Source organism: Microcaecilia unicolor, chromosome 6 (assembly GCF_901765095.1).
Source record: "Microcaecilia unicolor chromosome 6, aMicUni1.1, whole genome shotgun sequence".
NCBI lineage: Eukaryota > Metazoa > Chordata > Amphibia > Gymnophiona > Siphonopidae > Microcaecilia > Microcaecilia unicolor.
In genome coordinates this window covers 277647726-277660569 of record NC_044036.1, presented here as the reverse complement: position 1 = coordinate 277660569, position 12844 = coordinate 277647726, and the positions used below count along the sequence as shown (strand labels likewise).

Here is a 12844-nt window from a genome sequence, read left to right as displayed (position 1 = left end):
GGATGGAAGGTATTTTGAACTGGTACTTTCTGAAGTACTGTAGAAAAGTGGATCTCAGAAAACTTGCAGGTGGATCAGGGGATAAAATATCATTGTAGGCTATCAAATTTCAGTTGGTGCAAATGGTTGTGCCTAAAGTTAGGTGTGATTCCCTCGTGTAAGCGCTTTTGTATAAACTGCGCCTAACTTTAAGCGCGGTTTATAGAATAGCATTTTTTTCAGTGCCATATATAGAATCTAGTCCATTTGGGGGTGAATTCTATAAATCACGCCTAAAAAGTCAGTGCTGAAAAAAAAAACTTGCTTAAGCATTATAAGTTGGGCACAGTTTATAGAATAGCACTTACGTCCTGGGGTTCATGTGTAATTTTAGGCGTATCCATTTGCACCTACAAAAATGTGGTGAAAATGTCTCCGCCTAAATTTACACGCAGAACCCCCTTATTCTTATGGTGTGTGTACATACCCCATATTTTTTTTACTTGTGTAAATTTAGGTGCATAGGTTCCTATTAAGTCTCTAATTAGTGCTGATAATTGCTTGATAAATCCAGTTATTGGTGTTAATTAGTTCATCACTCAATTCAATTAAACTTGCAAATGGGGCACGTGCCCAAATTTGCACATGCAAATTTTTGGTGACATAGAATTAGAGAATTAGAAATGCCTTGCAGGTGCCATTTTTCAAGCATGGAACTTTGGAAGGCTAAGTGCTTTGAAAATATGCCTTTTAGTGTATCTATTTAGTATTGTAATTATTTGCACCTGCAAGGAGCCATTCAACCTTATCTACCTTTGCTCAGCTAATGATAAAATGCTGCTTCAATGAAAGAAAAGATATATTTATATGCATTATGTCCAGTAAACAGAGTTCTACTAGCAGTACTTTCACTTAAAGGCTGATTTGACACACAGATCTGGTATCTTTACTCACTTCTATTGACTTGTGAGTTAGACTGTTATTGGTGAAATGAGTAAATATGCCACAACCATGATCTGTACATCAAGAAATGGATCTGTATTCATTATAAGAAAATATTTTGCACAGTGTCTAGCTATGTTTAGTATATATTTAAGAGGATCAGAGACAAAACTGCTCATTTTTGTTGTACTCTTTTATTTAAAGGATTGGAAGAGTAGCCTAATGGTTAGAGCAGCGGGCTAAGAGCCAGGGAAACCAGGGTTCAAAACTCGTTGTGGCTCCTTGTGAGCTTGGTCAAGTCACATAACCCTCCATTGCCTCAGGTACAAACTTAGAGGCATGTTTAATAAAGTGCAGTAAGATTTCGCACTTATTGAGTGTTAAGTGCAAAATCTGATTCACAGTAAATGCAAGCCGTGCAGTAAATGCAGGGGACATGGTCAGCATCTGCTCTTCATCTGTCATGCACCATTCGGCACTGTACTACATGTAGAGGAAGATTGCACAGGAGCACCCACACAAAATACTACTGCATGTAATGCAGAGGCGACCCAGTACATAAATATGAAAACTGCAATGGCACATTTCTCCACCCGACAGTTTGATTACTCCCCAACAATGTAGCAACCCCTCAACAATCTGATCACTCCCCCATCAATGAAGCAATCCCTGTGACAGTCCATTCAACTCTGACAATAAAGCAACCCCCCAACAAATCCAATCCCCAGCACTCAATTACTCCCCAGCAGTCAGACCCTGCCCCCTTTCTCCCCACCACACGTAACCCTCCTGGCGTCAGCAGCTCTCTTGGGTACATAAGTAATGCCATACTGGGAAAAGACCAAAGGCCCATCAAACCCAGCATCCTGTCCCCTGACAGCGGCCAATCCAGGTCAAGGGCACCTGGCAGCTTCCCAAACATACAAACATTCTATACATGCTATTCCCGAAATTGTGGATTTTTCCAAGTCCATTTAGTAGCGGTCTATGGACTTGTCCTTTAGGAAACCGTTCAAACCCTTTTAAACTCTGCCAAGCTAACCGCCTTCACCACATTCTCTGGCAACGAATTCCAGAGTTTAATTACGCGTTCGGTGAAGAAAAAGTTTCTCCTGTTTGTTTTAAACGTACTACACTGTAGTTTTCATCGCATGCCCCCTAGTCCTACTATTTTTGGAAAGCGTGAACAGACACTTCACATCCACCTGTTCCACTCCACTCATTATTTTATATACCTCTATCATGTCTCCCCTCAGCCGTCTCTTCTCCAAGCTGAAAAGCCCTAGCCTCCTTAGTCTTTCTTCTTAGGGAAGTCGTCCCATCCCCGCTATCATTTTCGTTGCCTTTTCACTGCACCTTTTGCAATTCCACTATATCTTTCTTGAGATGTGGCGACCAGAATTGGACACAATACTCAAGGTGCGGTCGCGGTCGCACCATGGAACGATACAACAGCATTATAACATCCTCACACCTGTTTTCTATACCTTTCCTAATAATACCCAACATTCTATTCGCTTTTCTAGCCGCAGCAGCACACTGAGCAGAAGGTTTCAGTGTATTATCAACGACGACACCCAGATCCCTTTCTTGGTTCATAACTCCTAACGTGGAACCTTGCATGACGTAGCTATAATTTGGGTTCTTTTTTCCCACATGCATCACCTTATATTTGCAGCCATATCCTTCCACTGCTGTCTGGTCTGTGCCTACTTCCAAAATGGCACCTCTGTCCCTTAGCAGTAGTCTTGTAATGCCAAGCAATACTACCATCAGAGTACCTCTAGGGGGAAGAGGCACCATTTGAATGTAGGCATCAACCAGATGGCAGCAGAAGGGAATCACTGCTGCCCATGATAGCTGAACCGACCACTTCAGACACTGGGTAGGTTTGAGGAGAGTGGTGTCAGGAGATAGGGGTGGGGTGTGTGTGTAGGAAGTTGGGGTCTGATTGTTGGGGAGGATGATTGAGTGTTTGGGGTCTATTTGTTGGGGGACAGGATCAGAATTGTCAGGCATTTGCTTCACTGGGGGTGGGGGTGATTGGACTGTTCAAGGAGATTACTTCATTGATGGGGTGATCAGTCAGGGGGGTTTACTTCATTGTCAGGTAGGGTGATTGGTCCATGGGGGTTTGGTTGCTTCATATATGGAGGAGGTGGTCATACTGTTAGGGTTTCTTTTATTGATGGGGGTGATTGCCTTATCTGGCAGACAGATCAAAGAGATTATACAGGTTAAAAGGAAAGACAAGAACGGAACTCCATAACAATAGAAAAAGTCCTGCGAGACAAGCACATTCAAACTCAATGCACAGAGGTTATGCAACCTAACTTCTTCAATGATTGTGCTCAGGAAGAAATCAAATTACCAGAAATCCCAAAGGTTTTGTTACGTCTGTGCTCACCTCGCCCTCTGGTGGCCAGAACTGGTGGCTGCTATGGACTATCACTCGTTCCAGACTTTAGCCCACTCCAGTCCGGATCTTCCAGGCTGCCAAATTTGTCTGGCTTGTTTGACCCTGCCACAGCTCCCATAGCGGCCTGGTGATTGCTGCAGCTGAGTCTCAGTGCTGCTGGGCTTATTAGCCATTTGGAAAATCTCTGCCTTTGCCTTTGCATCGTCTAAGGTCCCTTCTGCCTAGTCTGGTTTCTTGTTTTAGTTTCTGCCTGATTCTGCTGTTTGCCCAGACCCGGCTTATTTCCTGGATTTCTCTACTGCCTGCTGCCTGCCCTGACCCAGCTAGTATCCTGGTTTTCTCTTCTGTCTGCTGCCTGCCCCGACGTGGCTTGTTCCTTGGTTATTCTACTGTTCTGTGCAGGGCTTTTTTGAGGGGGTACTTGGGGGTACGAGTACTGGCACCTTTTCCATTGTCTGCTAAAATTGACCAATGGAACACAAGTTTTAATGAAGAGCTCAGGCTCTACACACCAATTCTGGCTTGTCATAGATTCTATGACTGATTGCAGGGGGCCTGGCTATTGTGGGGTGGATCCCTCAGTGATCACCCCACCCCTGAAGGGTGGCCTAGCATTTTGAGTACCGGCACCTTTTTGCTAGAAAGAACGCACTGGTTCTGTGTCTAGTTCTTGGTTCTCTGTGTGTTTTGTTTCAGTGGCTGCCCTGGCAGCTTTCAGTCCTATTTCTTATCTGTTTGTGTTCTTGTTAGTGGCTGCACTGGCGCTTTTAGTCTGTTGTATGTTGCCAGTTGGTATCCTGCCCTGTCCTGCAAAGCCCCTGCCGGCCCGCCTGCACCCAGGGGCTCAACTCCTGGGGAAAAACGGCTAAGCGCAGGTGAAGACTAGGGTTCCTGCTCTGCCTGTTCCAGCTTGTTTGCCTCTGCTGCAACCCCAGTCCGGGGTTCCAGTCCTGTTCTGCCCTGTCCCTGGTTTGAGGGTGGTTTTGCCTGCCGCTGCCGCTCCTCGGCAGTGGCCCAAGGGCTCACAAACCCAGTTTCCAGCTTTGAAAACGTGACAGGTTTGCAGAAAAAGCAACACTTTTAGAGTGGACTTTTAAAACTTTGAAGGATAGTTCAGTTCACATATGTAGTGGAATACAATTCCAAGTTGCTGGGGCTACAAAGGAAAATAGTGCCTAGTGGACTCCAACTGACCAATTGCAGGGCTGGGTGGAACCAAATTGATGGTCCTTCAGAAAATCTGGGTAGGGATATAAAGAATAGTAAGGGTAGACAGGGAAGGTGGAACACCTGTCTGCAAAGCCTTGAGTATTGATGATGACATTTTGAACTTAATTTAATATTTAAGTAAAAGCTAATGGAGTTGCCTGAAAAGAGGACTCATATGGTCATATCTCCATGCATGGCATAGTGAGCAGTACCTGCAACAAATTAACATGGGCATGACTTTTATTTGTGTGTAGGGGGGGGAGAGAAACAAATATACAGAAACCACTAAAAATACTTTAGAGTGAGTACAAAGGACATGAAGCAGTCTGAGGAACCTTCATGTACAGGTGGGATTCTCTCTGTCCTAAGCATTCTTATTAAATCCATGAATCAAATTTGAGATGGCCAGCTGAGCCCCGAGTAAAATAATGTTCACTTACCCAGAGAGATGGATGCTAAGTCTTGGCAAATGCAGAACCTTTTATAAAATAAGTAGAGCACCAAAGGAGGATGCATGTTTAGCACCATGAACAACATCACTAAGGGGTTTCTACATATAGGGCTTGAGTGCCTATGCACCTTTACAAGACAGGCTCTAGATCCAGCTCCAATAGCACACGTTTGCTGAGGTATAACATTGCAGCCCTGCTGCCCAAACTACACCAAGAGAGCTGTATGTGGTCACAGAGTTTTTATAAAGCTGTTTTCTATATGGAAAAAAAGTGTTAGAAAATTATCCTCACTATTCTATGTGCCAGTAAGGCTTGTAAAGCTACTGCTAGAGAGTCAATATTCAAATGCACTTATGCTATAGGCAGCAGGTTCCAACTACATAACTACTGTACTTTAAATTTGCCAAGCCATTAAGGTGCAATTCTTAAATTATACATGTAAATGCATAGAATAATGATATATATGCAGGTATGTGTGCACATACACACACACATAAATGCCAAATATTCTACCTAAGCCATTTGCAAGGGGGATGTACACAGCGGCAAAACATGGGCAGGACATAGGCAGAGCTCCCACTTACATGCATAACATACAAAATAGTGTAAGTTACACGCATCCCTGCCACGTTCGGCTGCCAGTATGTATGCCAGCTCTGTGGCTGGCAGGTATGGGTGACTAGATGTTAGGTTAGTATTCTATAATGGGTGCCCAGGTTCCTTTATAGAATGGGGCTCCTACTGCACACCTTCAGGGGGCTTAAATAGAGGTACCCAGTTTTAGAATGCGCCCCTTGGAAATACTTAACTTGTGGCTGCAGAAGTTGCTGTATGGCCCAGAATCATGCAGTTGAAATCACAGAGGGCAGTCCAGGATTGAACTAAACGTTATATGTAGAGCAACATGGAACATTTTGGAAATAATCTTGGAAAGCTTACACAACATGTAGATATAGTAATGGTGGCATCTGCATGTGTAAATGTCCTGTGCATGTATATAACACTTTTAGACAGCCGCTATGACAACGAGCGTGCATGGCACTGAAAACATGACAGGGTGCCAGGCAATGTGAGACCAGCATGGGACAAACGTTTTAGCTGGTGGGGGTTGGAGACCCCTGCCAGCTAAGGTACCTTCCAGCGGCAGTGGGAGGGGAGCAGCAGCAGTGGCAGGGGGGGCAGAAGTGGCGGCGGGAGGGCAGTAGCGGGGAGGCGGGCCAAACATGCCTCCACCACCTTGGGCTCTAGCCTCCCCTCCCGTCGAGGTCTGGCTACACCCCTGCTCCAAAGCAGACTCAAGTGACATCTACCAGTTTGTACCAGTGATTGAAGGGGCATGTATGCTCATCTCTCTTGTTTTTAAAATCACCTCGGAGATTTATAATCAACATGTTCTTCCTGGACATCCAATTTGGTAAAATCCAACGGTAAACTTTACAGGTGTAGATTGTAAAATCAGCACTTGCACGTTCAGAACTCCCAGTGATCCCTCTCTTTTTAAACATGTTTCTTTGTAAAATGGCTGTTCCTGCTGTATGTTCTGCAATCTACATGTGAATTTCCCGTGTCCTGATGTGTATTTTGCAAAGGGTGTGTGTTCAACAAGTTTAGATGTCCCTTTTCCTACCTAGATACCCTACGCAAAATTGGGTTTCACCTGTTCTAATATGACGCAGCATAAAATGAACATAGAATTTCATAGACATTGCCTATGGATATGCTAAATATTATTTTAGATAACATTTAACCTTTATTGAGCATTCTGTGGCCCAGTGAGAACCCAGGACCAATCATCTCCTCAGGGCCACCAATGAGCATTCAAATTAATCTTCACTTTATGTGAACAGAAGTTCGAAGATGGTTTCAAAATACATCTGTGATTTGGTGTTTTTGTTCAAAGAGAAGAATTTTTCCTGAATGCAGAACTCTGGTATACGCTTTCTTTTATTTATACTAAACTGGTAGTGATATAAATAAGCTTTAAAATATTGATATCAAAATCAATAATGTGTGGTAAATAAAAGAGGCTACTGTACCGAAGCAGAGTTTATGATCATTAATCTTCTATGCCAGGAATTATAATGGGAATTGTTCAACTCTGCGGTCTTGTTTCCAAATTCCATTTACTTGAAATAGTGAATGTAAAGCAGCAATTATTGAAGAAATGTTTCCAAATGGTCCATCCTTCCTCCCCCACCTGCCCCCACTCCCCATTTCTTGCCCCTTTCTTCTAGAACATTTTTTTTTTAGTAAAAGAAAACTATTTCATTAGTACTCAACATTTACATTATATCTTGATCTGAATTCCTTATTTCTACAGGTTGGTCCAATAAGAAATAATTTCCACTAGGGTTACCAGATGGCACTGCTCATGTGGGACAGGATGTGGTACAACCTATTAGCCTATCACCGATGACCTGAAGTCAACTGGTTAACCCTAAGCAATGGATTCCCAAATCAGTCCTGTGGACCTTACAGCCAGTTTGGTTTGTCAGGACCTCCACAATGAATAGGCAGGATATAGATTTGCATGCACTGCCTCCAGTTTAGCAAACCTATGTCAGGCATATTTATTGTGGAGATCCTGAAAACCCAACTACCTGAGTGGCTCCTTAGTACTGGGTTGAGAACTGCTGCTGTAACAGATGATGCTCAAATTATATGATAAGTAAAAACACAAACCGGCTGACATTCAGCTGGCGGCAGTCAGCATTTTATGCCGTCTGCCGACTATATTCCCGAGTATTCAGTGCCAGGCCATGTCAAGGCACTGGCATTGATTATCTGGTTTTAGGTTGGCCGTTAAAGCTTATGCGGTTAAGTGCAATATTCAGCCTGTGTCCGCATAAGCTGAACTGCTTAAAGATAGGACGGCTATTTATGTGGCCCTATTTAAGCAGTTATCTTATGTGGTCAAGGGCTGAATATCAGCACTTAACCTCATAAGTGCCAGCTCCGCCCCCAGAAGGCCTACAAGTTAGCCAGCTTCAGCAAAGGCGCCAACTGGATAAGTGCCGCTGAGTATCGGTGGTTAGCTACAGATAAGCGATTTAAGTGGGCAGGAGCCTTTCCTGCCTGTTTTAATCATTTTGAATATTGGCCAGAAAGATTTCATTTCTGGAAATAGGTATTCATTCCTTAAATATGAGAAGCTTTACGTTGACCCAGTGAAGCTTGCTTTCCGGAACTTATACTTTCACAGGCGCATGTGGGTCCCAATAAAATTTCCCCTGTCAGAATCCTCATGCATAAATAACAAAAGGTTATTGCTGTTGGGATGGGGGAGAGGGGTGAAGGAGGACAGACACACATACACATTAGTGTTTTTCTCCTGAGAAAGTAAGGTAGGAAATTCATGCTGACAGCTTGTTCATATCCAAGCATGTATAACCTTGTTAAAGCAAGGTTTACAGATAATCAGCTGGAATTTTTATCAAATACAGAAACCATAGACTTACAAACTTAGGAGCCCTTTACAAAGTAATGCATGCTAACTGAAGTAGCATGCTTTAAATGCTAAGAAGCCCATTTTGTGCATACTAAGCATTAGTAGAAGTGCCCCATAGATCTGTATTTACTAAATACAGATCTATGTGGTGTGATTTTACAGTTACCACATGGTAATTGCCAAACTTAATGTGCAGTAACTGAAATAAAGTCTGAGTTTACTGGTGGGAGCATTCCCAGCATTGTTACGAAGGAAAATTGCTACTGCTTGTTAACCGGATAAGAGGTAATGCAGTTAGCTACTCTTGAGGTAATGTTAACTGCTGTGGGTTACTGTGTGTTAACTGTGAATACAGCAGGTAACATTCTCAGCATTCCCTTCCACATTTAACAGTTTAACATGGTGATTACTGCATACTAAAAATTAAGGTATATACAAAAAGAAGAAGAAGAAACCCCCAAGCAAACCAACAGAGGGAAACGTGGGGGACAACCAATCAAATTCCAACTCGAGGGTAACTTATTTGAAAAGAAAAAAATAATGATAAACATACAAATGGGCAACAAAGTTAAATTTAAGGTGCCACATGAACTTTTAACATGTGGTAATTCCCACACTAAGGGCCCTGTTTACTAAGCCGCGCTGTAGGCGCCCTATCGTTTTTAACATGTGGGACTATATGGGTGTCTCTAGAGTTAGCGTGCTCTAAATGTTAGTGTGTTCTAAAAACGCTAGCGCGTCTTAGTAAACAGGACCCCTAAGCATCTTATTCCACTTCGTTTTGTATAAAAATGCCACCTTTGTTGCAATATGCCCTGTCACCTAGGCAGAAAAGTCAGCCAAGGTGATAGGATTCAAATTAGACTTCTACCAATCATTGACACAATGTTGGCATTTTAAAGAAGGGTATGGTTGACAGACTACAACTGCCAGATATTTTGCCATGAACTGCAAGAAATTAGATTTATTATGAACAAAAGGACTAAGATTTGCCAGGTTGGTTTGTATATATTTAATTTAAAAAATGTATATACCCACGATACATGAATATTCATTCAGTGCACAAAACAATAAGAGAATTAATCACTGTGACCTCCACAGTGACCATGTTTTTAAAAAATGGAAACTTTTAACACCAATTATCGGTTTGCCAATCTTATGTTGCCTCATACTCCGCATTGTAAAGCTGTATCTACACTGGAAAAAGAAAAGCTTTTAACCTCTTATGAAATATCAGGAGATTAAGTTTATTACTTAATTTGGTCAGGAATTTGTTCTGTGTTATCAAGATCTCCAGCAGGCACACCTGTGATCATTTTATGATCTCCAACAAGCAACCTTGAATTGATCTTAAAGGTCTTGATGTTTGATACCAACATAGTCTCTCTCTATGATGGAAGGGACAATCTGTCCTTAGAACCTTAAAGGTCACTGCTAACAGCCAGAATAAAGCTGACTCTTGAATAGGAAGCCAGTGGAATTGAACCAGTACTGTATAAGCAATTTCCTTTTTCCACAGCCTATGATCAGGGCTGGCATTACCAATTGTAGGACCCTGTTTGGGAGTCCCCCCCACCAGAGGTCTTGTATGTCCCCCTGTCTCCGACCCCCCCCCCCCCCCCACACACACCTTAAAATGTGCCGCCAACCCATGAGCCTGCTCTCTGATGTGCCCTACCCTTGAGGAAGCAGGACATTACATCAAAAGGGGGCAGGATGCAGCAGAGCAGGTTCTGGGGTGGGTAGCAGACTGTCTATGCAAATTGCTACAGCTGCCCTGGCCCTGTACTGAGAAATGCTATTTTAAAGTAGAGTAGGAGGGGGGGGGGTTTAGAGATAGAAAGATGAGGTGGTGGGGTGGGGCGAGGTCGTAGGAGTGTGGGGCCCTATGTGGCCACCCTACACTCCTGCTTAAGGCCAGCCCTGCCTATGATAACTCAAGCCGCCACTAAACTTTTGTACTGTTTTTGCAGAGCATTTATTTGGACCTGCCAAATCAGATCACTACAAACTAAACTGCTATTTTCAGAACAGAATTAGTTACAACAAAACTTTGTTGAATACGAATTGCTTTTTTAAGGTGTTTCCTTGGCACTTGGGGTTTCTTGAGAGTTTTGAGATTGTTGCTGCTTTTCTTTGGATACAAAGTTTTGTGGTATACAACATATGATAAATGCTCATTTGTGAATGAGTTGTGTTTGGGGTAGGGGATATTAGCCTTTCAGAGTTCTGTAAGCTGGCAATGAATGTGATATATGGCATTAGTAAGAAGTTTATCTCTAAAATGTATCTTTAATAGCATATGGAAAGGGCCTAGAATTTTTAATTATTTACTGGTATCTTGCTCAAATCTGGCATTTTGCTAAGTGGAATTTTTTTCTGCTTTCATAGTATATTTTGTTTCCAGGGTGTAGAATTCTATAAAATTGTGACGGTAAGTGCAAAACCATTTCAGTGCTGAAAAATCTAGCAAACGTTGCCCTGTACTGAACATTTGACTCGAAGGAACGAGTTATCCCATACATTGCCACCTTCCATAAAACCAAACATCCTTTTCTTTAAGATCAAATCATCCATCTGCTTTCATATATGGCAGGAACATCGTCAGGCTGTGGTTCACAGTTGTGTATCTACGTGTGTGATGGAACCCAGGACCTCTGCAAATAGGGTTCCTCTTATCAATACATACCAAAGACAGCATCATGTTCATTTTTTTTGTTACAGCTTTTTGTTGGGTTTTCTATTTCATTCTCTCCACTCTTTTTTTTTTTTTTTTGTTATGGTTGTATGTTTCATTTTAGGCCCCCTCTCCTGTGAACCCCAATGCCCTGGATCGTACTGCTGCTTGGCTTTTGAATATGAACCTGCAGTTTATAGAAGATGAAAGCCCTGAGCCAGAGTTCAAGCACAGGGATAAACTCAGGAATAAGGAAGAGCTCAGCCAAATAGAAAAGGTAAAATTGGATTGGATGAAATACATATTGAACAGGGTAGGATCTTCATGGTCCGATACAACAGTGGGTGGTGGATTCCTGTATATAACAAGCCTGCAAATCTCGATCCTGTTGGAAGATATATTATTATATTAAGGGCCCAGGTAACGTTTATTTATTTATTTATTTATTTATTAGGATTTATTTACCGCCTTTTTGAAGGAATTAATTCAAGGCGGTGTACAGTAAGAATAGATCAGACATGAGCAATAGACAATTACAGCAGTAAAAATATTCAAAAACAATAAAAGTATGGCATGGTATACTATTTACAAAGTCAACACAACACGTGATAGAACATTATAGGTGATAGTGAAGGGTAAAGCAAAGATGTAACATATAGAAGGGTAAGAAAGTAGGAAGAGTTAGAAAGTAAGGTTACATTAAGGTTTCTCAAACCAGTCATGATCATCCCTCAAGTAGTCTGGTTTTGACAATATCTGCATACATTGGAGATCCAGTAAATGCTAATTTATCTCATGCATATTTATTATGGATATCCTGAGACCCTGACCAGCTGTGGGGCCACCAGGATAATTTGGTAAGCCCTGTTGTCAGTGGTATATTGTCACAGTCATATTTGATTGCCTGCTGTGCTATGGATAAAGAATTAGGGTGCAGGACTTTGACTATTCCAACTGAATGGTCTGGTTTGGCCATGATGTTGGCATTAGGCAACATAATATAACTATTTTTAGGCAACAGAATATAACTATTTTCCTGTTTGAGATGGCTCTGCATCAAGGCAATTCACAGAGTCACATGAAGGTGTTATTTTTTTCATCTTAAGTTAACATTTCCATTTTATATTTCATGGAGTTTGAAACGTTCTGGAACACAGAAGGCTTACAATGTTGTCGGGTGGGGGGGGGGTATGAAGGAAGACTTATAGAAGTTATGGCAGAGTCATGTGTAGTTTCTGAATGTCAGGTTTTCTTTTGGAAGAATGAGGATGCCTTCAGGCTTCATCTGTTCTCCCCCCAAGATGACATGGGACTAGCTTCTATATATCACACCTAAAAAAATCCGTCCAAAAAAGAAATATGCTGAATGCCCGTCCACAAGTCTAAATTTAGTCGTGGTTAGTTACACCAAGTAAAACGTGGGTGTACATGCCGATGCCTAAATTAGGTGCAGACCAGGTGTATTCTATAACAACGCACATGGATTTGAGAAGAGTCGCCCATAACCCCTATTCCATGCCCATGCCCCTTTTCAACTAGGCGACTTAGAATTTATGCGCATCATGTTATAGAATACGCTTAGACAGTTCCGCATGTAAATTCTAATTAATGCCAATTAGTATCAATAATTGCCTGTTAAATGGCAATTGTTAGCGCTGATTAGCTTGTTAAGTAATTATGTTACACATGCAAATCCAGAATACGACTGGCTTTGCATG

At 42.1% G+C, this 12844-nt stretch overlaps 1 protein-coding gene across 1 annotated transcript in view; it reads left to right on the top strand.

Annotated features, from left to right (window-relative positions):
- The window catches only part of DAB2IP (DAB2 interacting protein), a 527970-nt gene that overhangs the window by 476120 nt on the left and 39006 nt on the right, over positions 1-12844 (top strand). The window contains 1 exon segment of the mRNA XM_030207557.1: positions 11251-11403. Coding sequence (XP_030063417.1) covers positions 11251-11403 — 153 coding nt within the window.